Source organism: Hylobates moloch, unplaced genomic scaffold (assembly GCF_009828535.3).
Source record: "Hylobates moloch isolate HMO894 unplaced genomic scaffold, HMol_V3 SCAFFOLD_26, whole genome shotgun sequence".
In the NCBI taxonomy this organism is placed as follows: domain Eukaryota; kingdom Metazoa; phylum Chordata; class Mammalia; order Primates; family Hylobatidae; genus Hylobates; species Hylobates moloch.
The window spans coordinates 4,670,512-4,697,650 of NW_026652301.1; the positions used below are offsets into that span (position 1 = coordinate 4,670,512).

At 37.3% G+C, this 27,139-nt stretch overlaps 1 protein-coding gene across 5 annotated transcripts in view; it reads right to left on the minus strand.

The window, feature by feature from the left end:
- LOC116463116 (utrophin-like) overlaps nt 1–27,139 on the minus strand; it is a 572,404-nt gene that overhangs the window by 274,599 nt on the left and 270,666 nt on the right. For all 5 annotated transcript variants that reach the window (XM_058434468.1, XM_032146075.2, XM_058434467.1 and 2 more), the window contains 3 exons: nt 26,066–26,183; nt 22,232–22,437; nt 19,827–19,981 (listed from right to left, as the gene is read on the minus strand). In XM_058434468.1, coding sequence (XP_058290451.1) covers nt 19,827–19,981; nt 22,232–22,437; nt 26,066–26,183 — 479 coding nt within the window. The remainder of the gene's footprint in view (nt 1–19,826; nt 19,982–22,231; nt 22,438–26,065; nt 26,184–27,139) is intronic.

Genomic DNA, 27,139 nt, shown 5'->3' on the forward strand with positions numbered 1-27,139 from the left:
GTGAATTCTGAGAAGAGTGAAAGGGGGAGAGCCATAAAAATATTAAAATCACATCCATATCATAAAATAATTATAACTACATTTTACAGCTCATAATTGTAAGTTAAATTATTCCCCCATATGTTGTAGGTCAATACAAAAGGCAATTGTATTCATTCAGTCACTGAATCCTACCACTCCTTTAAGGATTAAATATTCATACAGTCAGTGATTATATGAATATTTGTTGATACTGCCTTTATGTAAGTCAATAAAATTGCCTTTGTGTTGACTTACATAAAGACAATATCAACAAATGCTCATACAGTCAGTGGCTAAATGAATTCTAGGAAGAAATAAAATCTGAAGAAATATTTCAGACAAAATAAAAATAATTGAAGCAGCTGACTTTATATATTTTAAACAATTCATATCTATACAAGTTGGTTTCTTATTTAGTAATATTTAGAATGCATTGGACAAATAAGCTTCTATAAACCCTTCATTAAATCTACATCAAAATTAGAACACAGAGCTATCTTGGAGTTATATGAGTTAAGAGATACACACACCTGTAAATTCAACATTTAAAACTTTATGTTCTTCAGAGCTCTATAATAAGAAAACAACTCAATTTTAAAAATTAGTATCGATAATTTCACTCCTAGGTATTTAAATCCAAGAGAACTGGAAATATTTCCACAGAAAAACCTGTACACAAATGTTTGTAGCAGCATTATCTATATAATGGCCAACTAGTAGAATCAACCTAGACTGACAGAGAAATTAATAAACAAAATACACTATATCTATACATAGAATATTATTCACCCATAAAAAGAAATGAAGTGGCCAGGCGTGGTGGCTCACGCCTGTAATACCAGTACTTTGGGAGGCCGAGGTAGGCGGATCACGAGGTCAGGAGATCGAGACCATCCTGGCTAACATGGTGAAACCCTATCTCTACTAAAAATATAAAAAATTAGCCGGGCATGGTGGCAGATGCCTGTAGTCCCAGCTACTCAGGAGGTTGACGCAGGAGAATGGCATGAACCCAGGAGGCAGAGGTTGCAGTGAGCCGAGATTGCACCACTGCACTCCAGCCTGGGCGACAGAGCGAGATTCCGTCTCAAAAAAAAAAAAAAAAAAAAGGATGAAGTACTGACACGTGTTACAATATGGATGAACCTTGAAAACACTATGTTAAGTGAAAGAAGTTAGACGCAAAGGGCCACATATGGTGAAATTCCATTTATATAAAATTTCCAAAATAGGTAAATTCATATATAGAGAGAAAGTAGATTAGGTGTTGCCTAGGATTGCATGGTGCAGGACAATGGAGGCTGACTACTAATGGTATGGGGTTTCTTGGGAGGATGATACATTTTCTGAAATTAAGAGTAGTGATGGTTACCCAACATGGTGAATATACTAAAAATCCTGATGAATTTTGTGATACAGCAGTCCCTCCTGATCTGTAGGGGATACATTTCAAGATCCCCAGTGAATGTCTGAAACCACAGATAGTGCCAAACCTTACAAACACCATGTTTTTTCCCATGCATCATACCTATTTTTACATTATAAATTAGGCACAGTAAGACACTGATGATAATAACTAATAATAAAATAGAACAATCATAACAATATACTGTGTAAAACTTCTGTCAATGTAATCGCTCTCTCTCTCAAGATTTCTTTTTGTATACACCACAGGTAACTGAAACCACAGCAAGCAAAACCATGGATAAGGAGGGACTACTGTATACAAATTGTATCACAGTAGACATCAGCATATCTAATAGACTTTATTTACATGTATTTTTTCTCTCTGTCCATCCATTCATCCATCTACCCATCTGTCCTTCTATCTGTATATATACATAGAGGGAGAAATGTCTGGAATATTAACTTAATATTCAAACAGTTATTTTTGGGTGCTGGGATTTAAGTTCGTTTACTTTCCTATTTGTACTTTTTGGCATTTTTATTTTATTTTATAATGATGCAGTATCTTTTTTAACATATTTTTAAAAATGGGCAAAAGATTTAAACCTATACATTACCATAGAAGATGTTTAGATGACAAGCAAATGAAAATATGCTCAGCACATTAATCATTAGAAAAATGTAAATTCAAACCATAATGAGACATTGCTTCATGTTAAAATGGCTTTAAGAAAATGACTATACCAAGGGTTGGCAGGAATGTGGAGTAACTGCAACTCTCATACGTCACAGGTAAAAGTACAGCCATTTTGAAAAACAGCTGGCAGTTTGTTATAAAGCTAACCACACATTAATGATATAACTCAGCAATCTTACCCCTAGGTATTTATCCAAGAGAAACAAAAACATATGTCTAGGTGGGGCACAGTGGCTCATGCCTGTAGTCCCAGCACTTTGGGAGGCCGAGGCAGGCAGATTACTTGAGGTCAGGAGTTCAAGACCAGCCTGGACAACATAGTGAAATCCCTTCTCCACTAAAAATACAAAAATTAGCTGGGCATGGTGGGGCATGCCTGTAATCCCAGCTACTCGGGAGGCTGAGGCAGTGAGAATTGCTTGAACTCAGGAGGCAGAGGTTGCAGTAAGCCAAGATTGTACCACTGCACCCCAGTGTGAGTGACAGAGTGAGACTGTCTCAAAAACAAACAACAACAAAAAAACACCACCATATGTCTATATAAACTCTGTATGCCAGTGTATATAGCAGCCTTATTGGTAATGGCCAAAAACTGAAAACAACCCAAATACCAACTGGTATTACATACAGATAGACAAAGTTTTGTACAGGGATACAATGGAATACTATTCCACAATAAATATAAGCAAACTACTGATACATGCAACAACATGCATGGAATCTCACATGCATTCTGCTAAGTCAAAGAAACCAGACACTAAAGACTACATACTAACATTCTGTTTATATGACATTCTTGAATGTCATCAACCTCACCCTAGCACTTACTTCTTAACCTGCAGAATCAATTCAAATTTCCTCGCCTGGAATTTAATTTCTTCCATAATTGATCCCAGTTTACTTCTCCAACTTTATCCCCTAGTTTTCTTCAATACTCTGTTTAGGTAACAGTGGTGTGCTCCTTTTTCTCTAGAATATTCTTAATATTGTGTCCACAAGAAAATGTTATAGCCATATAAAAATGTCCTGCTGACCCTCTCCATTTATCACAATCCTACCACAATCCTACCACTCCTTTAAGGGTTAAGGACTACCTCTTCCAGAACATTCCATCCCAGTTTGGTTTCCTTGTTATGAGTTCGTAAAAGGTCAATAATCCTCTTCAAACAACGATTAATCACATGAATCCTGGAAAAAGGCCTTGAATGATGATATTGTTTCATTCTTAAATTGTATTTTAACTACATTCTATAGTTTTCGTATCTTTCCACCCATTCTAAAACTGCATTTCAGCAGAACTTTTTATACCTTCATACTTTTTATACCTCCTATTTATACAAGTATTTACAAAATGACAATCTTTGCATAATATTCCTTTACTTTATTTTATTTTATTTTACTTTATTTTATTTTATTTTATTTTATTTTAGAAACGGAGTCTTGCTCTGTCACCAAGGCTGGAGTGCAGTGGTGTGATCTCAGCTCACTGCCACCTCTACCTCCCAAGTTCAAGTAATTCTCCTGCCTCAGCCTCCCAAGTAGCTGGGATTATCGGCGCCTGCCACTACACCTGGCTAATTTTTGTATTTTTTTAATAGAGACAGGATTTCACCATGTTGACCGGGCTGGTCTCAAACTCTTGACCTCAGGTGATCGGCCCACCTCGGCCTCCCAAAGTGCTGGAACTACAGGCATGTGCCACCATGCCCAGCAAATTTTTGTATTTTTTTTTAGTAGAGAAAGGGTTTCACCATGTTGGCCAGGCTGGTCTCCAACTCCCGACCTCAAGTGATCTGCCTGCCTCAGCCTCCCAAAGTACTGGCATTACAGGCTGAGCCACTGTGCCCGGCCATGCTATGTCTTTAAAATTAGCTCCTACACTTAAACAATTTACAAGAAAAAATCAAACTACCAAATCAAAAAGTAGGCGAAGGATATCAACAGACATTTCTCAAAAGAAGACATTTATGCAGCCAACAAACAGATGAAAAAAAGCTCAAAACCACAATGAGATACCATCTCACACCAGTTAGAATGGCAATTACTAAAAAGTCAGGATACAACAGATGCTGGAGAGGATGTGGAGAAATAGAAATGCTTTTACACTGTTGGTTGGAGTGTAAATTAGTTCAATTATTGCGGAAGACAGTGTGGTGATTCCTCAAGGATCTAGAACCAGAAATAACATTTGACCCAGCAATCCCATTACTGGGTATACACGCAAAAGATTATAAATCATTCTACTATAAAGACACATGCACATGTATGTTTACTGTAGCTCTATTTACAATAGCAAAGACTGGGAACCAACCCAAATGCCTATCAATGATAGACTGGATAAAGAAAATGTGGCACATATACAACATGGAATACTATGCAGCCATAAAAAAGAATGAGTTCATGTCCTTTGCAGGGACACGGATGAAGCTGGAAACCATCATTCTCAGCAAACTAACACAGGAACAGAAAACCAAACACTGCATGTTCTCACTTATAAGTGGGAGTTGAACGATAAGAACACATGGACACAGGGAGGGAAACATCACACACCAGGGCCTGTCAGGGGGTAGGGGGCAAGGGAAGGGAGAGCATTAGGACAAATGCCTAATGCATGCGGGGCTTAAGACCTAGATGACGGGTTGATAGTTGCAGCAAACCACCATGCACATGTATACCTATGTAACAAACCTGCACATTCTGCACATGTATCCCAGAACTTAAAGTAAAAATTTTTTTAAAAAACTAAAAATAATAATTGAATTAATTATAAAAAATAACTCCTGCATACCATTTTTCAAGAAGCTTCTAGATGTCCCCCACAGAACTCAGTTTGCAAATCAAGAAGGAGGAAGATACGAGAAGCATAAAAAAGAGATCCAACCCAGGGAGAAGCAAAGGGGCTCTCCTGTTAACAGTGAGAGGAGATCACAGAAAAGAGGGTGTGAATCCAAACTGCAGCACGTATGGACTGTCTTCAGCGTTGCCACCACTCTGTATTCCTGTTTTAACGTGACAAAACTTACAAAGGATACACTCAGACAAAATGAGGAAATCTCCCCAAAGAAGAAAACAAATAAATCAAAAAAAAAAAAAAAAGGCAAAAACAAATGAATAACACGAAACTTCCATGAGATCCAAGAAAGAGGGATTCTAAACTAGGAGCAAAGCAAATACCCAGCATGATGGCTGTGTAGCAGGCCTAGAAAGCATGTCTCCAGAAGAGATGTCACCAAGGACCAAGGAACAGTATTAGAAGTGATAGCCTGCTTAATGTGACTGGCTTTGTGGAAAATTGTACTGTCAGGTCACTGGAAAATGTGGGAGGGATTAGCAATAGGTGCAAAGAAAATTAGGCATATAAAAATAAGGCAATTATTAATTTCAGGTAAAACAAACACATAGGAAACAAAATTACAGTAAACCTCAGTCTTTAGCTGGTAATAATGTTTGGACAGGCAAAATAATGTCAGCACTGTATATGTATTTACCTAAAATTCAATGACGAAGCAGGGAAAAGAACAGTAGCATCCCTAAGCAACTTCCTATGTATTTACCAAAATAGGCTGTCAGCAGACAATGTCTAATACTGAAGAATTGAAAGATGATGGCATACCCATTTTATTTAGAATATGGAAATGTAAAAATGATAGAAGAAGGTAAGGAGAATAGTTGCCTCTAGGAAGGGGACTGCAGTGAGTCGAGAGAAAAGAACTATATTCTGTTATAAGCCTTTCAGTGCTTAGTGGTTGTTGGTCTTTTTGTAATCATAGGCGAATATTTTTTTAATTTTTAAAATTTAGAAGTTACCCACTAGAATTTGAGTGGTTGTTGTTGGTGGTGTTTTATCCTTCCCCAAACCCTGCCCATATTTTCTATTTTTAAAACATCAACAGAAAAAACATTAAGAATAGCCAAATGAAGGCTGTGCTAAAAAGGCACTAGAAAACAAAGATTAAAGGAGTGCACATATGCAATCAATCCACTACAAACAGACAATTCTCCTTTAAGAACATTCAATATATAAAATTGAGTCATTAAAAAATTTAGTAAGGTCAAACACCTTCATTTCCTATAATCAGAATTTTTTTATTATTTAAGAATATTCATATGCACATAATAGGTTATATGGCAACAGCTAATGTAAAAAGAGATCATTACAGATTAATTCTATTAAACCCTGAGAATGTCCAAACTAGGGAAAAGGACGCGAATGTCTAAGAACCCTAAGGGTAAAGGCAGATGATTCTCTTTATATGACAGATATTTAGATACCTAGCAAGTATAAAGGATGAGGCTAGGAGGGGAGGTAGACAAACTAAGGTCACGCTTCAAAGGAAAAGTGAGCTAAGAGGACCGTGAGCACTTGGCCTCAGACAGTATTCCACTGGGTACAGTAACTTCAGCAGCACACTTTGGTGACCAGTGGAACATTCTCATTCCGGAAGCTAGACCACCTATTGACAAATTATCTACCGATCATCAGTGGGAAAAGAGATACTACTTTAAAAATATTCACTTTGTAGGAAGCTTTCGGAAAAACAAATTTTAGTTGTTTTGTAAGAGATGTCTACTTTGTTGGTTATATAAGTAAAAAAATATGGATTTTGGTTTAAGGTAGACAAAGCTCCATCGCTCACTAGCCACGAGTGCTTGGGCAAGGATTGTCTTCATCATCCCTAAACTTTGCCTGATACACAGGTTTTCCATGATCTGACTCTGGCTCACCTCCCCAGGAGGCATCTCCCCACTCCATACTTCATATGTCATTTATCTATAAAAATGAACCAATTATTAATCCTCTGAGCAGTCACTACCTCTGTCACATCCAGAACTCTACATTTTACTTTTTTTACCTTAAATATCCTCCTGCTCCTCTCCTCCAGCCTCCACTAATTTTCCCCATCCCACCTGGTTAACTTCTACTGACCCTCCAGACCTGGGTGCAAACACTTTCCAAAACCATGGTACCTTCCCCAAGGCATCCCATAGTTTCCCCTACCATGGCTGTTGGTGTTTCATCACTGCTATCATAAATAACCATCAACTTTGTGGTATAAAGCAACACAAGTTTATTATCTTACAGTTTTGTAGGCCAGTGATCAACACGGGTCTCCACTAGACTAAAATCAAGTTATCAGCAGGGCTGCATTTATTTCTGGAGGGTCTAGGGGTGAATCTGGTTCCTCTTCTTTTCCAACTTCCAGAGGTTGCCACGTTCCTTGACTCACAGCCACTTCCTCCACCTTCAAATCCAGCAACAGCAGGTAAAGTCCTCACATCACATCTCTCTGAACCACTCTTCTGCCGCCTCCTCCACTTTTAAGGGCTCCTGGGATGAAATGGGGCTCACCCAGAAAATCCAGAATAATCTCTTTGGGGGACACTTTTCTGCCTTCCTCATTGTATCTCTGATCATGACAGTAAGCAATTGTTTTCTTGCCCGTTTAAAGCTGTTGCTCATCAGTGCACCCAGTAGGACCAGGACCTACATACAGTAGCAACTCAACAAGTATTTATTGAATAAACTTATACAGCAATAGGAATAACATCTCCATATTGCAGCAATATTTTAAGGAGAAAATGAGGCATACACATATAAATGTATCAAGATATAGTGAATACTCAGTAAATATTTTCCCTAACCTCATGTATGAATTTGGTGAAATACTAGGAAATTAATTTTGCTTATTGCATGCAAATGTGAAATTTAATGATAAGTGTCCTGGAATTTTTTTTAATGCATATATAGCTGGTATCAAATTTTTATCATAAACTTAACTACTAAACATAATGACTATACTAAAAGTCAAACCCTACTTATAGCAGTTCAAATTGTCTTCATAATATTATAATGAATGTATGTGTTTAAATTTAAAATCATAGCTTATACATGTTATTTTATATTCTGATTTTTGAAATTAATATAATTTATATAAAATTTCTAATAGACTATAGCTTAGTTGTTTCCTCCACCTCCAGTTTATTTTTTCTTACTTTTAAAAATTAGACCCCAGGCTAGAGTATGGTATACTCAATATTACAAGATTTTTTATCCATTCTCAAGGAATTCCACATGATTTATCATAATATCATAAGTCAATAAAATCACTGAAATTAGAGTCTCAGGAACACGTATTCATACTTTATTACACAGGCTAATATACCCCCTTTAATGCCATTTGTGTACACTGCTCTCAGAAGACAATGACCTAATTCTATCACCTCCACCATTTACTAGCTGTATGGTTTGGGGTAAATCATTTCAAATCTCCAATTTATTTATTTCATCCTTAAAATAAGGGGCTTGTACTGGATCAGTAAATTACCCATTTCAAAATCTCCAGAGATCCTTTTAAAACTACATAATCCATCACAGAAATCACAAAACCTACTAGAAGTGTTCCTCCACTCTCACCTCCATCCCTAGTTTCAAATTCAGCTTCATTAAGAATCGCTGCATGTAAACGAAAGGTGACCGGCGGGAATAGATGAGTAGTGTGCCGATCGCAAAAAAGGTTGGGAAGCATTAATGTGGAAGAGTTCTAAGATCGCATCCAGCACTGAACTTGCATTCGTCTATGATTCTCAATGTAGATTTTATATTTGGCAGTTCTGACTGCTACGTCTCAAGAAAGATCAGAACACAGCTAGAGGACGTATTGAGAAAAGTAACGAGATAATACAAGGGAAGGAATGCTGTTACAAGAAAAGAAATGATTTTAAGATTAGGAATTTGTGGCTAGAAGACAAAGGCAAAGAAAACTTTTTTAAAATCTTTTGTTAAATCTACAAATCACAAAGAACACAGGCTGAAAACCTAAAGATACAACATTTTAAGTTTAGAAGGGTAACATTAGCAGAAATAATTTTTTTTTACTTCAAACAGAAGAAGTAACAGACTATAAAAGTCTTTACTGCAAGAAATGACACCAACTAAAAATATAAATAGCTTCCCATAAAAGATTTAAGGACATCCACGGGTGACAGATTTATAATACTTTACATTAAAGGGAAGTAGGATTTTTTTTTAATGTAAATGCTTAGCTTTAAAAAGATATTTTTGTAATAAAAGCAGCTATGACACCCTATAGCTTATAGTCATTTTGTAACACAATAAAACATGACTACTTGCCTTTTTAAAATGTTATTTTAAAGATGTTAAATAATACTTGATATTTTAAGCTACAAGATATATTACTTAATCAATTGTGCATTTACTTATAATTGGTCAAAAGAGTATTTGAACATGAGTAGATATGTCTCTCTTTTTAAAGAGTTTAATGAAAAGAGCATCTCAGGAAACCCATCAATGTGTGTTGCCAAATTTTGGTGTGCTCAAAAGGTGACCTTTACATTAATATAATATTTAAATACATTTATCTCTTTTAGAATGAAAAACAGCAGCATCAGTAGTTTGAGTGGCAGGTAGAAAACTTACAATGAAACAATTCCTTAAACTTTTCAGTGAGCACCTTCACAAGGTAATTTTGTTCTTTTAAATAATATTCACCTGGGAAATACATTAAAGCATGCTGTGGGGGAAAATGCAGTTGAAATGAAGAATCAGTCACTGCACGTATTTCCAAAGATCTATGGTCTTTTAGTGACCAATCCTGGTTACGTAGAGGATAGATCGTCATCATGATATTTGAAAATTCACTGCATGGGACTCAAGGAGACCCCGTCCTAAGCTGCTAGCCCCCACTGACACTCCCAACACGACCCCCTGCTGCTACCCCATGATCCCTGCCCACAGCCTTGTGAACCCAAAGGAGCATCTCTCCCGGGGCTGTGATTGTCAGGAAATAAATAGTCAAGACCACAGAGCCATTTCCTTGAGAGGATTTCCCTCACCACATCCTATTTCCCCTTTAGTTAAGTCACTACCAGATATTTGGTCTTCATTAGTCAACCGATATTGAACCATAACTCCAATACCTTCCCCAGTCTGCTCCAACACACTCCCCCAACCCTTCTTCCACCATGCTCTAGAGCTCCTCTTCTAGGATCGGCAGACTCTGCGGTAACTTCCATCTCCCCAGACCAATCCCTTTTTGTCTTCACTGAAACCAGTTTCCATAGGGCCATTATTTCTCCTGCAAACTTTTTGGTTTTTCCAGAGTCTGGTTCTGTCGCCAAGGCTGGAGTGCAGTGGTGTGATCATAGCTCACTGCAACCTCCACCTCCTAGGCTCAATCAAACCTACCACCTCAGCCCCCCTAGTAGCTGGGACCACAGGCATGTGTCACCATACCCAGCTGATTTTTGTATTTTTTGTAGAGAAGAGGTTTTGCCATATTTCCCAGGCTAGTCTGGAACTCCTGGACTCAAGCAATCCACCTGCCTTAGCCTCCCGAAGTGCTGGATTATAGACATGAGCCACTGCATGGGGTCCCCTGCAAACTTTTCATGAAGTCTTTTCCTTTTTCTCTCAGATCCTTTATGCCTCAGTTTGAGAAGCTGGAATAAGAGTCCTCCCTGCTCCCCACTGCTACCTCCAGGTTATTGTTCACCCATCTTCCAGGCAAAATCCCGCTGTGGAAAGCACAACACATGTATCCACTATGTTCCTATACCGAGCTTCAGGTTCAGGAGCACTGTACATAGAGGTTGACCGCTGCCTCAATGAGGAAGTGAAGTTTGAAATCCAACTCAAGGTCTGTTTGCCAAGCCATAGCTCTAGTGAGGGACGACACTACCCAGAGAAAGGGACACATTAGACACCATTATGGACCAGAGGCAATCCTGTTCTCCTCTCATTTCCAAAGATCTTACTCTTCCCTGCTCCATCTTTCTCCCACTTCCATCTGCATTCTTCTTCATTGCCTCATTGAGTAGATGAATGCTATTAAAGAGTAGTTCAACAGGGCTACCTTTCCTTACATTTAATAATATAAACCACAAATAGGCACTCATTACTGCCCAGCAATACCATAAATTTACCCTAGAAAACTCTCTATCCCACTCACAAAGATCTGATCTTACACTCAATCCTCTCTCTTCCAACTTCTCTTAGTCCCACCTCCAACCTCACTGACAATGTGCTTGATGGATCATAAAGCTCAGTTCTTGCACGGAGAACCTATCATCTTCCACCACTAATGGCCTAGTTCATGTACATCTAAACTCACCTTCTCGTTGCCTTTTCTGGTCATAATGAAAAATGCATTCCAGTTCTTACCAAACCCAATTCTCTAAATCTCACTTTCTTATCTTCTCAAAGCCTTCCTGTCCTTCCTTTGTCCCCTCTGCATTTAATCACCAGTCTCTCATCTAGTGGGTCATTCTCATAGGCACACAAACATGCTTTACTATAATCCATTTTAACAGAAAAGTCAATCGAGTCTCTTAACCCTACAGCCCCCACGCTAAGCACTACCTAATCTCTCCGTCCATCTTCACACAAACTTCTCTAAAGTTGTTTCCATAAACTGTTCCTACTTCTTCACCTTCATCTCACTCTCTAGCTTCCGGCCACATTACTTCCTCCAAATTGCTCTTTCCACAATCACCAGGAATGTCCAAGCTGTGGAATTATCGTGTGCTGTGTCATCTTATTTGATTATTCAGTCCAATTCAGTCCAGTAGATCATTCTTTCTTAGAAACATTCCCCTCTCTCCATTTCCTCTAAGAGATATTTTCCTCCCTCTATTTCTGAACACAACAATCTGCAATTTTTTTTCCACTTCATTGGAAATTTTTTCTGAGTCCCTTTTGCTCCTTCCTCCTTTTTTGCTCAATCACCAAACCCTAGGCCTTATGGACTCAGTTAAGCATACCCTTCTCTTCTTCATCTTCACTCCCTCCCTGGTGATCTCATCCAGTCCCACATGTTCATGAACAACCTCCAAGGTGAATGCTGAGAACTCTCAATTCACATCTGAGTTCCAGATTAATATACATAATTGCCTATTTAACCTATATACTTAGATATCTAACAGGCATCTCAAACTTATCAAAACCCAACTTGTAATTTTTGTTCTTCCAAAACTCCCACATCCTTTCCCAATTCGGTGAATAGTACCACCACTCATCCTTTTACAAAATACCATCTTGGATTGTTTCCAAGCCCTTAAGGCATATATCTAATCCACCAAAATGTCTTGTCTACTTCCAAGGCATATCGCAAATCTACCATCTTCTTTCCATCATTGCTGGCATACAGTAGCCACGGGGACCACCATGTCCCAGTTGGACCACAGCCATCACTTCCTTTCTGGTCTTCCCAATTATTCCGCTATACCCACTAGCAACCTATTGTCCACATAAGATCCAGAGAGATTAAATTTTAATATATATACACATTAGACAGTGTCACTCTCTTTCTTAACAATTCCAATAGCTTTCTATTGTACTTTTAATATCCAAACTCCTTCCCATGTGATACGATTAGGTTTTGTATCCACACCCAAATCTCACCTTGAATTATAACCCCTATATCCCCATGTGTCAAGGGAGAGACCAGGTGGACATAATTGGATAATGGGGATGGTTTCCCCCATGTTGTTCTCGTGATAATGAGTGAGTTTTCACAAGATCTGATAGTTTTATAAGGAGCTCTTCCCCCTTCACTCAGCAATTCTCTTCCTGCCGCCTTGTGAAGAAGGTGCCTTGCTTCCCCTTCACCTTCCGCCATGATTGTTAAGTTTCCTGAGGTCTCCCCAGCCATGCTGAACTATAAGTCAATTAAAACTCTTTCCTTTATAAATTACCCAGTCTCAGGCAGTTCTTTATGGCAGTACAAAAACGGACTAATACACCATGTCTTACAAAGTTCAGCATGATCTGGCCTCTGCCTTCCTCTCCTACCACACCTCAAGCTCTTAGCGTCATATTCATTATATTGCAACCACATGCTGTGCTCTTTCCTGCCTCATGACTTTTATATTTGCTGTTCACTCTGTAATTTTCTTCAGATGGTTCCCTCTTAACCTTCAGAACCAGCTCAAATGCCACCAAGTTATGCTTTCTAAATTTGCCTCAGTTAAGTCCCTCTCTTACATAGCACCTCTTTAATTTCTCTCGCCTCCAAAACAATCTCCTATAATTATGTATTATTTTCCTATTTACTACTTACGTACATTACAAGGCTCCCCCTAGGCAATGTCAGTTTCCTGGGAGCAGGAATGAGGTGTATTTATGGTTGAATCTTTAGGGCTGGTCACAGAGCTTGGCAAATAGGAAGCTAAATAAATACTTGTTTAACTAGTTGATTAATCAATTAATGGAAAAAGAAGCAAATGAAAAAAAAAAACAAAGACTGTGGGCATTGTCTCTGTGTGCATTGGCTCTTTAGTTTGTTTGATATGGAGCTAAATGTGCTGAGAAAATACCCGCATGCTTGAGTTTGATATTTACAAAATGAAAACATTAACATTCATAGGCATTTATCACAAAGACATTGTTGGCAATTGTTTTTTAAAAAAAGTAATAAAATGATACTTGAAATATTAAAACAACATAACAGAAGAGGAAAATATAGAAGACTATAATTTTTACACTTCTCTTTTTGGCCAGCTTTATTCCCAACTTGGAAGGGAAAACTAAAAATCAAATGCTAGCAAAGAAAATAAAACAAGTTGAAAAATAAAGGTGACTTTCAGGGAAAGAAGTAAGCTTCTGAGAGGATAAATCAAGTTGACTGACCCAAATCTCCGAACCTCATATTGGTGGACATGCTAGGAGGATAAGGCTACCTGTACTTTTCACCTAAGCCCATTCATTCCGGAATGACAGCTGCTACAGCATTCGTTTTTAAGAGCTTGAAGATTGAGCCTGGCTGGTATCAGGCCTTATGAAACAATCCAAAAATGAGTATCTTCTATTGATCACTGTTAAAAGGAATTGACCAAATTGGACAAAGAATAAAAGCTGAAAAAAACTTCATTTTTATTAATCTATAGGGACAATAAACATCATTACTGAAAAAGTAGTAACAGATATAATAGAAGCTTCCAAATATACAACAAAATTAATTGGAACATCAATCAAAATTAAATTTTTGAAACTTAACCTGTTTTCAGAATAGTTACAAAATCAGTCTTTTTTTTTTTTTTTTTTTTTTTTGAGATGGAGTCTCGCTCTGTCACCCAGGCTGGAGTGCAGTGGCGTGATCTCCGCTCACTGCAAGCTCCGCCTCCCGGGTTCACGCCATTCTCCTGCCTCAGCCTCCCGAGTATCTGGGACTACAGGCGCCCGCCACTACGCCCGGCTAATTTTTTTGTATTTTTAGTAGAGATGGGGTTTCACGTGTTAGCCAGGATGGTCTCGATCTCCTGACCTCGTGATCCGCCCGCCTCGGCCTCCCAAAGTGCTGGGATTACAAGTGTGAGCCACTGCGCCCGGCCTGAAAATCAGTCTTTACTATACACAATATTTAAATAACCTTTTGAAAACTATATACATTCCACATGTCTAGCTGGCCATTGTTAATTAATAAATATTAATGAGAAAGATAATATCACTTCAAAGGAAGAAAATAAAGTTATCTTACTGGATAAATCTGTATTTGTGCCTCCTACATTAAATAATTGTGTCTTATAAACAGACACTTCTCAAAAGAGGACATTTATGCCACCAAACATACGAAAAAAAGCTCAACACCACTGAGCATTAGAGAAATGCAGATCAAAAACCACAATGGTATACCATCTCATGCTAGTCAGAATGGCAATTATTAAAAAGTCAAGAAACAACAGATGCTGGTGAGGCTGTGGAGAAATAGGAAGGCTTTAATGCTGTTGGTGAGAATGTAAATTAATTCGACCATTGTGGAAGACAGTGTGGCATTCCTCAAAGACCTAACAACAGAACTACCATTCAACCCACCAATCCCATTACTGGGTATATATCCACAGGAATATAAATCATTCTATTATAAAGATACAGGTATGTGTATGTTCATTGCAGCACTGTTCACAATAGCTAAGACATGGAATCAACCCAAATACCTATCAATGATGGACTGGATAAAGAAAATGTGGTACCTATATACCAAGGAATATTATGCAACCATAAAAAGGAATGAGATCATGTCCTTTGCTGGGACATGGATGGAACTGGAAGCCATTATCCTCAGCAAACTAATGCAGGAACAGAAAACCAAACACCACATGTTCTCACTTATAAGTGTGAGCTCAACAATGAGAACACATGGACCCAGGGAGGGGAGCAACACACTGGGGCCTGTAGGAAGAGGGCAGGAGAAGGGAGAGCATCAGGATATACAGCTAATGAATGCTGGACTTACTACCTAGGTAATAGGTTGACAGATGCAGCAAACCACCACATTTACCTATGTCATAAACCTGCATGTCCTGCACATGTATCCTGGAACATAAAATAATATAAAATAAAATAAAATAAATAAAATAAAATTTTTTTAAAAATAAATAATTGTGTCTTTTTAAGTTCTGTACCTTTTCTTCCCAGGATGGTTGGATTTTTGCTTTGGCAGAAAATGCTTAATTGCAAGGTAAATTTCATCTGTTAATAAAGTTTTAGAATATCTATACTGCACTCAGAAAAGCAGACAATGAAGTATTTTATCATTAATTAAAGTAGAAAGAGTTCGAAATGACTATGGACAAACAACTGATAATGACTCAACCTTCTGCTAATTTAACCCCAGAAAGTACTGTGCATTTGACTAAAGGCAGTGGATTCATCAGAAAGACATTATACGAAAGAGCATATGATGACAGTTTGGGCAACTTTTTCTTAAGCATATACTACCTACCAACAACTTTTACACATAACTTTTGATATCACAATAACCCTACATATCAGACATGTTCTCCACTTTAGAATCAAGGAAATGGAGACTCGGTGAGTTGAAATAACTTCCTATAGGTTAGCACAGAAGACAAGTGCATAAGATGGGCGTTTAACCAAGGATTGCCCCATATACCTTACACTCTGTACTTTCTGTTCTGCCTATACAAACCTAGAAATACCTTAACATAGGCAAGGTAAAATGCAATAAGGACAAGGAGAAAAAGACAGAGTAATTAGTGATTCCTAAGAAACTGTTTATAGCACAGAGTTATACTGTCTCATTTCCTTTACAATACTTTAATGTAGATAACTATGTGTGTATATACATGAGTGTGCATATATATACATACCTGTATATACATGCATGTGCAAACACGTCTATACACACAGTTATATGTGTGTGTGTATACACACACATATATATGTGCATGTATATATACATGTGTGTATATGTGTGTGTGTGTGTGTGTGTGTGTGTGCGTATATACACATATAGAATGTTATTTTAGCCCTGGAGTGCCAAAATATATACAGCTAAAATAGCATTTCAGACCCAAATCAGGCATCCACACTGACTGTGCTATAAACACATTTCAACAATCACTATCTCAACTGGCACTAGAAAATTTGTTAATTAGCATTAGGAGATGGAAGGAAAAAAAGTTATAAGTAAAAACAGTAGTGGTCAGGATATATAGATTAGTTAGAAACATTAGAGACAGGCCTACTGTTCAAAGAATCCAAAAAATCAGGACTCAGTTGTGTTTCAGAATTAAGATTTTTTTTGAACATTAGAAAACTAATATTATGAAAGTAACTATATTAATTACTACCCCTGGACAGGGTCTGGGAAAGCAATCAAACACATTAATATTTCTGCAGCAAGGAACAAGGCTATTCACACTAACCAGAATAAATAAAGACTTTAATAAACAGCTGCATGGCAATTCAAAGATTTCTGTTATCAAAGCTGTTTTTAGATTTTGTAGAAATTGTAGCATTGTAGATAAGGGACTGTGGACTTATAATTGTGAATAGCCAAATTATTTAGGCTAACTGCAATTCATACAAAACATTTCCTTTGAAAGCTGATATTGAACTTCACACATTATGCTGCACAGTATTCCATGTGCAAGTATAACAACCCTTCACCCCTCCAGAATTTGGCTGACAATGATGTATATACAGAACAGGCTGGAAGATAAGAGGGCAGCCATGGTAAAAGCCCTCTCAGCAGCCATTAGACGGGGTGTGATGGCCACGTACTGGAGTGCATTACATTATGCATAAAAAAGGCCCCGTATCTTTCATCTGATATGGCTTCGAAACTCAACACAGATAAGAATCAGTAAGCGGAATTACAGACAGAACTGAGAGGCGGGTACACAAAGCAGTCACCAAGAACGTCAGCAATGGCTGACAGTCTGATTCAAAGAAGAAAAATGAAACTGTTTTTAGAGACGATAAGAGCCTGACTTGCCAGTCAAGCTTGAATTACAATCCCAGCTCTGCCATTATAAGCTGTGCAGTCTTGAGTAATTCCTTAACTTCTCTGTACTTCAGTTTATTCATCAACGTGGGACTGATGAAAATGCTACCTCTCTCCTGCGGTTGTTGTGAAGATTAAATGAAATTATGTGTGTGAAGAGCTTAGTACAGTGCCTGACAATGAGACGATACTCAAAATTTATATGCACAAAACAAAGCCCCAAATCTCACATAGTATAGCAACCTGAATAAATTTACTGCCAATTCTTCAGAACTCACAGCATGAAGAGCATTACCATTTAGTATAGAAAAGTATCATCCTGACTGTGTTGCATGACTTTGAACATATCACTTAACTTCTCTGAGCCTGAGAATATTAGATTAGACCATGTATTCTCAACAGAGGTAATAAATGGTTCATTCTTTTCAGGGGGAGGGTGAAAAAATGTACTCTTTTAATGTATAAAGCACAACCATACAGTACACAGTATATCATGGTATTAAAATTTCATGGGGAAGATGAGTCTACAAAGGCTCCTTAGGGAAGCGATAATGTAAAGAAAGGTTGAGAAACACTGGTTCAGAAGAACTCTAAGGTCACTTATATCCATTAAGGTTCCTTAATTCTATCTTTGCAACAATAATACCAAGAATTCAAAAAAAGTTAAATATACATTCACAAGCTTTAAGAAGGCAAAGAAAGATTTATATATTCTACAAAGATGTCCATTTAAAATAGTTAAAAATTGTAAATATCACTGTGTTTAAAAGAGAAAACTCTCTTTTCATACAGAAGCCCTAGTTGTCATTCATGAAGGGATCCTATGAGCCAGTTTTGCTCTGTTTTCCCTGCTTTATAGATAACAACATATCTAAATCATGTCTAAATATTAATATAATTACTTATTTCCACCCACCCCCCAAAAATGCAGAGAGAAAACACAATAAGGACAACCACTTGTAACTACAAAGAAACTGGAACGTTGTGATTGTCTTAGCTATGATAAATGAAAAATCACCTTGCAATATAATTCATTTTTAATTGCCTCTTCCATCTAATCCAACTACTGCTGTAGGCTGTCTTAAAATATTTACAAAGTAAAAGCAAAAAAAAAAAAGAATTGGAGGTGCTAAATAAAGCAGGCCACACATTCCTAAGGGATCAATTTTTTAAGTTTACAAGGAAAACAAAGTCCTAATTCTTATACGTGGATTTTTTGGAAACACAAAGATAAAGTATATTCAAGGACTGTATCTCTTAAGATTAAAGCTGTTTTTAATTCACCTTCTTCCCCGCCTGAGTTATGATATCCTTACTATATCCAAATAACCTATTATAAAAGAAGAGAAAAGTTGTAGTAAAATGTTAGAAAGACCAATACTATAGCCACTCTGCTTTAACCACTCGTGAAGTTTTGTCTTTGCTAACCCAGTCTTATTTTCTCCAGTATCCAAGGCATATCTAACAACACATTCAGCCTCACATGCTGCCTTTGTAACTCTCCTCTTCGAGTTTTCAGAGCTTCAGAGATTATAACTAAAAATAACATTCTGGAAATGTATAAAACTTATCCATGTCAAAATGTTATTAAATGCTTGGCCATACTTTATTATCCAGAATATATCAGGAATATAAAGTGCTCTAATACCCATTTTATTCATGTCAAAATAGATGTGTTTTGATACCAAATTGGTTTTAAGACAGTTGCATTTTAATAAAGATGTGCGTAATTTCACTTAGACACAGGCATTCCCAGTACTATATGCATGATGTACACATCTTTTTTTACTAATGATGAATATAAATATGCAATCTTAAAGAGATGCTAATCACTGTTCATAGTTTCTCAGATTCTAGGTGTTCAAGTGACAGAAAATTCTCTTGTAAACACATATTCTATTTTGGGCTGTTCCAAATACTCTGACTAGACAAAGTAATGGGAAAAAAGATAGTAAATTAACTAACATCCTAAATGCACATAGAATATTTCAGGGATCTAGTGTTGGATCCATGTGTGTCTGGTCCTCAACTTAGGATGCCCCACCCAAATAGCACGCTATTGCAATTACCTTTAGGGATACCATTACCCTGATGCATCTGTAAACACCTGCACTCCTTACCATCAGAAGACTACAAAGTGTATTCTAGATAATACTGAGAGCGTAAGACAATCAGAACATGTAATCACTGGCAAGGTTTAGGCTGATTTAAAAAAAAAAAACTCCATTGTAAAAATTCAAATACATACTGTATAAGCATACATTCTGTACTAAGTATGATAATACTAACTCAGCACATCACAGTATAAAAATAAAAAAATAATAATAAAATGTACTTGTAGTAGCCACATGTTTGGCAGGTTTCCATGAGAAAGCCAAAGCAATAAAATTCTCAACTTGACAATATACATTTACCTGCCAGGGCCTTAGAGTTACCTTTGTTTGAGATTGATCCATGATGTTTTTAAGTACTCTGTGGTTTCTTTCACATTTCTTGTGTCATCACTCCCATATTCCTCCAGAAGTTTCTGCAGGACGTTATCGAACGCCATGACGATACCATCTCCAGGACCCAGTTCTTGAAGCAGTATCTGAGGTGCAAGTGCAGGTCTGTTTGTTAGACTTGGTCACTCAATAATTAGTATAATCAAAACAATAGTACTCCCAGCAGATTTTGACATGCTTTAGATACATATATCACAAGATGAAAACAGACCAGGGGCAAACCCTTTCTTATATGTAAGCTTAAACCAAAATTAGTAGAAGTGAAAAGAAACATGTCTAAGAAAGTGATCAGGTACATAGATGACAATATTACAAGATTATTATCATTTTCTTTTTGAGATATTTTCCTTCCTCAAACCATTTGTCTTTTTTATTCCTTCTGCTGTACCTCTGATCCTTACACGGACATGCGTCATAAAGGACTGAATACAGACAGAGTTCCTGCATACATGCCTGGAGAAATGTGAAGGATCAACAACGTGGACGTCTTCCATCTCTTGCCCCTGGATCACAAGGTGTGTTTACAAAGATAACCGTTGCCAAGCAACGTTTACTGAGAGTTTGCTTAATTAGCCAAACTGATGCTGAATTTGTCCACTGGCATTGGTTCTTTGACATAGTTTTTCAGCCTCTGAGAGTCTCTGGATCAAGATACTCACCATGAAATCTAAATGACAACTGAAACCTTTAATATAATGCTTTTTGTAGCAATTGGGAAGATTTTAAATTACCCTAAGGTTTCAGAAGAAAAGAATCACACTGCTGATTAAAAAATAATGTTCTAATATGATAACTGAAACACTGACATCACTTTTAATTGTATTCCTCTAGTTAAGGGGCCAGGGACTTCACTATTACTTGGGAGTCATTTGGTGGAAACAGTCAGCAGTATCACAAACACAGAGAATGATCCAGAAATGCGTATAACTGGCCACTTGCTTTTAAAACCGTAACCAAGTAAAGTCTGCATTTGTGGAGAATAAAAACATACTTCCACATTTTCGATTGTTTTCTACATATACTCTCTTAAATTCTTCACAAATATACACTTCTATCTTAGGCTAGCTGAAGGGCAAATAAATGTTATACCAAACTATAACCTCACAACCAAAGTCTCCAATTCAAGAATATTTTATAATTTTATACAGAGAATCCTAAAACCACTTTTAAAAATACCATAGTTGTTCAATATTGTCAACTCTATAGCTGAACTGATGAAAAAAAGATACTTGCTATTATGAAATTGATAAAACACTTTGGTTAAAAAGACATTAAAGGAAACTAAACTTACTTATCTGATTTGTTCACTATATTAGCCCTCAAATGAAAGTCTTGGAAAATTTTATTAATAAAAATAACCTTCAGGGTAAGTAAGTAATATGGCTTGGATTTGTGTTCCCACCCAAATCTGATGTCCAACTGAAGGAGGAGCCTGGTGGGAGGTGACTGGATCATGGGGATGAATTTCCCCTGTGCTGTTCTTGTGATAGTGAGTGAGTTCTCACAAGATCAGATGGTTTAACAGTGTGTGACACTTGAGGGCCGAGGTGAGCAGATTACTCAAGCTCAGGAGTTGCAGATAAGCCCGGGCAACATGGCAGAACCCCGTCTCTACAAAAAATACAAAAATTAGCTGGGTGTGGTGGTGCACACCTGTCATCCCAGCTACTTGGGAGGCTGAGGCAAGAATCACTTGAACCCAAGAGGTGGTGGTTGCAATGAGCTGAGATAGTGCCACTGCATTCCAGCCTGGGCAACAGAGTGAGACAATGTCTCCAATAAATAAATAAAATGTGTGGCACTTCTCCCTTCTATCTCTCTCTCTCTGTCTTGCTGCCTTGTAAAAAAGGTGCCTGCTTTCCCTTTGCCTTCTGCCATGATTTTAAGTTTCCTGGCGCCTCCCAGTTATGCTTCACTACAGTAGCCCTCAAATGAACTATGAGTCAATTAAATCTCCTTTCCTCATAAATTACCCAGTCTCAGGTAGTTAGTTATAGCAACGTGAGAACAGACTAATACGGTACAGAAGGGAGCAAAAGAGGGTTCCTGGAATCTTGAAAATGTTCTCTTTCGAGATGCTGATTTAAGGGTGTGTTTCACTTGCAAAAAGTCAGTGAGCTATAAATCTAGGAGACATACACATTCTTACTTGTTATGCCTCCAGAAATTTTTCAAAAAATCTTCCAGATCAAATTCTTAATATAAATTTCAATATATACTCTAAGAACTTAGGAAAAAAACACGACAGGGTCCTATTACTAAGAATTACAGTGAACAATAGAAAAAAAGTATATCCAATAAAACAATACTGCCAAAAAAGATCTGATGAGTCTTACTTGGTTATCAGAAATTTGTTTGGTGAGTGGATCCCGTCGGGCTTGCTGAAGAATATAGAGTCGAGCCTCATATTTTCTCATCAGTTCTTCAGTCTCCTCCCTATGGTCATCCCACTGAAGACTGTCAATAATCATGTCCTCAAGCTGCTGCTGTCTTAGCTCAACGCCATGCTGGGTGCCATCCCACTGGTTCTTGACCCTTTCCACTGAGGGTAGCATTATAAAAGAAAAAAAAAATCCCAACATGTAACTCTCAGGAGAAAGAAAAAATGCCATATATCGAATGTATCAGAAATAAGTCTATAAATAGAAAAAAGAAAGAAGGCGAGCTGATAAACACATTTTGAAGGAATTTTAATACACATCTGCCACCCTATACAGTGGATATATTTCTGAAACGGTGTTTTGAGAAAAAAAAAATTTTGAACTCTATTTTCAGTGCTCTAAAACAACTCCCAGAAAATATCTACTATTATAAACTGATACTGCCAAAAAATTATAAAGAAAATAATTTTCTATTTAATTTTGTATTTACAGTTGTATTTATAGATCTGGTTTGATGAAGGTAGGGTTTAACAGTACTTCATGACAGAACTTTAAGACAGAGAGATAGTCACTTGTTACCCTCAAAGGAGAATTTTCTAAGGCAGTCTTGATTTTAGAAGAAAATGGACTGTGTAAGAATTTTTTTTGCATTTATTTTACTGTAGCACGAAAACTCTCTAAAAGGAATTTTATATGTTCAAGTTCAAGAGAGACACTAAAAGTAAAAGAGACTCGTACTGTGCACCCAGCAGCTCTTCATCATAAAAATTCCATACTGGCTCTTGTCCTTCCTCTTTTATTGTTGTTCATTCCTTTCACTCATTATCACCTTCTCTCTCTTTCCATTTCTCTTCAAGCTTCCTCTCTTCTCCTTTCTCTATTTTTAACAAGGTTTTAAGGACAGAGAGATCTAAGGAAACTTTTTTTTTTTTTTTTTGAGAGAGAGAGTCTCGCTCTGTCACCCAGGCTGGAGTGCAGTGGCACGATCTCGGCTTTCAGCTCGCTGCAACCTCCACCCCCAGGTACAAGTGATTCTCCTGCCTCAGCCTCCCATGTAGCTGGGACTACAGGTGTGTGCCACCACACCCGGCTAATTTTGTATTTTTAGTAGAGACAGGGTTTTACCATGTTGGCCAGGTCTCGAACTCCTGACCTCGTGATCTGTCTGCCTCGGCCTCCCAAAGTGTTGGAATTACAGGCATGAGCCACCGCACCCGGCTGGAAACTTAAGTTTTTTATTAATCACTTCAGAGTTAGTTCATAATCTTGAACTGAGGTACTAATAAACAATAACTTAGAATATCTGCAAGAACCCGATGATAATAAGTAGGTAGAATGTTAAAACCACACTGCTGGAAGATGCTTTGGATATCAGACAAAAAGAAAGGCTATAGTTAAGTACCAGGCCCACGAGGAACGTAACTACAAGATAACATTCCAGTTGAGTTATCATGGAACACTTTGGCAAAGTTCTTGGGATAATATATGGTTACAGTGAAACATAAAAGCTATCAACTGGCTGGGTGCAGTGGCTCACACCTGTAACCAGCACTTTGGGAGGCCGAGGCAGGTGGATCACCTGAAGCCAGAAGTTCAAGACCAGCCTGGCCAACATGGTGAAACCCTGTCTCTACTAAAAATACAAAAATTAGCTGGGCGTGGTGGCAGGTGCCTGTAATCCCAGCTAATTGGGAGGCTGAGGTAGGAGAATCACTTAATCCCAGGAGGCAGAGGTTGCAGTGAGCCAAGATTGTACCGTTGCACTCCAGCCTGGGCAACAAGAGTGAAACTCCATCTCAAAAAAAAAAAAAAAAAAAAAAAACTATCAATTTAAGGTTGTTCAGGCCTTAAGTTATACCTATATGGCATCATTCTTTAAAACTTGCTCAATGAGACAATCTGTTTTATTCTGTCTTAGCTGTTTAAATAAATTGCTTAAGTTTTAAACTTAAGGAAGAGAGGCCAAATCTATCATAATGTTCTCGTCAGTTAAAAAGTTACATAAAGTACTTATGACCAATTCTATTACTAATAGAATCCTTTAACATTAAACAAATGAAACCAAAGACATCAAGCGAGAGCAAATATCACAGGTTTATCATAAAAAATAAGCAAATTATCCCACTCATTGTGAGTTAAGCCCTAAAACCAGGTTACTATTGGTAGCAGTACATTCCCCTGAGAGGAGTTTTTCATATAATGAGGGGTGATGAAGGCTATAGAACCTCTACACACACAGAAATATTTATATAGAGAGAGAAAATAGAGTGTGTACATTCAATGGGAAAGGGACGATATTTAGAAGAAGTCTTGTAAAACAAAAAGACAAACACCTGAAAGAAGTTTTGGACAAAAAGAGAGGTGATTAAAAAAATAGTAATTAAACAAATACATCAAGATGATAGAAAAAGCAAACTGGAAATGGCTTTGTCAATAGTTTGGTATCACTACAGCAGAGGAGCTCCCCTGTGATGTGAGGGAAACCGGCTCACTCCAAAGTTCCATAATAGGCACAATCCATCCATTCATAAAAAGAGAAAAGAAGGAAAATGATGTATTTAGTAAAAATAAGCCAACACTGTTAGACATTAAAAGTTCTTTTCTAATATATCTCCTATAATAACCTTGTTGCTACCATGACTATTTTGAAATCAAAATATACTTTTTACAGGGAGAGTAGCTAACGTTCTTCCCCTGACAAATATTAGGCTTTATCCTTCCAGTTTATATTTTGCCACAAATATTTATTTTGGTAGTTAATTTGTATTGGCACTGTTAAAGGCCCAAGGGCAGAAAGACGGATATTCACAATCTATGGAAGGGAGAGACAATTAAAGTAGTTGTAAGATCTATAATAAAGCAATGGGGGGAAAGGCCATAGAAGGAACTAAAAATAGAAATTAACATTCACCAGGGACCAGAAGAGGAGGGAAAGACGTCACAAAGGGGATGATATTTTAGCTGCTGCATAGAATTTCACCTGGGAAGAAAAGGCCAAGAGAAAAAAAATAATGCAAATAAAGGTAAGAAGACTAGGAAATGTCAGGATATTTTAAGGAATAACAGCATAATTACAGGCCAGGCCGAGGGCTGAAGTGAGAGAAGGGGTAGTGGCAGCAGATTGTGACAATCCCTAGGTGTCACTCTTGAGAATTTAGACTTCGTTTGCTATTGGTAGTACATTCCCACTAAGAAGGGTTTGTAGAAGCTAGATGCTTCTGAGCTAGAACGCAAACCCCAAGCAAGGATCTGTGTTTGCTATTGTTTTGTATGTTTATTTTTTGTTATTGTTTTCTCTCATTTTTAACTAAAGTATCTCCAAATTAATGCCAGTCACATTAGCACATAGTAGTTGCTCAATAAATATTTGTGGACTGAATTTTGAGTTGAGTTAAAAGACATAGATAGTAAGACCTAATTTTGGAGAATAAAGTATAATGAGAGAAAGGATTTGCATTCTTGTGAGTTTCTCTAACCTTTTTTTTATTCCTCTAAAAGAAAGCCTAAGTTAAGAGAAGAAAACCCAATGTGTAAATAATTACTTAAGAGTCGTGATGTTAATAATTAAGGACTTCATAAGGTTATTGTAACAATGTTCGCAAAATATAAAAACAAGGGAAAGCTACATTTCTGTATAAATAAAGAGTAATATTAAACACTACTACTTTCTAGTTGAATAATCTTTGAAAATGTGTTTGTGTGTGTGTGTGCGTGCATGTGTGTGTGTGTGTGTGTCACCAGTTGCAGGGAAAGTGGATGATGATACATAACTATTTTTTAAAAACTTACATTTTTCTGTAATTGCTGTTCTCACATCTGAACTGGAAGCTTTATTTTTCAAATTCTGTGCCAATGTAAAAACATAATCCAGCTGAGGATGGCGCTGTTCTAAGTCAGCCTTTGTAATCTGTTAAGTAGAAATGATTATTCGGATAGGTTAATAAGCCATATGACAAGAATAATAAGCAAAACAGTTGTGCTGACATCAAAGTTGTCATTGTTTTCCTCCTCTATGGCATAGTGAGGCATCAGCAATGCGGCAGAAAATGAGTGCATGATTTAAAGTCAAAGATCCTGCATTCAAATCTCAGTTCTTCCATTTAGCACCTGAGTCACCAGGCAAGGAGCTTTACCTCTCTGTGTTTTTGTTTTCACAAAAAAGAAATAATAAAATACTGACAGGTCAATTACATCCAGTCTGAGGACATTAAATAAAGAAAATCCCTTCAAAAGCTGAAAAATGCCCTGAAAACATTAGCAGTTATTGCTGCTGATGATGCCTTGCGTATCTGTTCTGTGTCAGGTATGAACACAAACTAATGTCATAGGGTTGGGGGTGACATAGAAAAGTGCTAAGAGGAATAACTATAAATTAAATCCTCTTAGACATGGAAAACTGCTGCTGTAGATGATTGGTCTCTCAGTGCTGATAAATATGGGAGAAATGGTAACAACATCAGGAAAATCATGTGTTTTCAGTACAGAACTAATGACAGTCATAGAGACTAGAAAACAATTTACAAAAAATACAAATAGTGGCAAATGACTTTTTCCCAGTCCTTCCTCTTTACAAATTCACCCATTTTGTAGATTTCAGCTACTCTTCTGGTGTCAAATATTACTTCTAAATGGATTGCTCACAACTTTCAATCCTAAATCCCAGGGCACATGGTAATGAATGCTGATCACTTCCTTCTAAATGGCATAAGGACTCCTCACCACAACACATCTGAAACTAAATCACTCAAACCCTCATTCACACTCAATTTTTTCTATTCCTTATTTCTGCTAATTGCAACAGCATCATCTTAGTCATTTCAGAAAGGGCTCTTTGCCTTGATTTAAGCATTTCTTGCCTCCAAT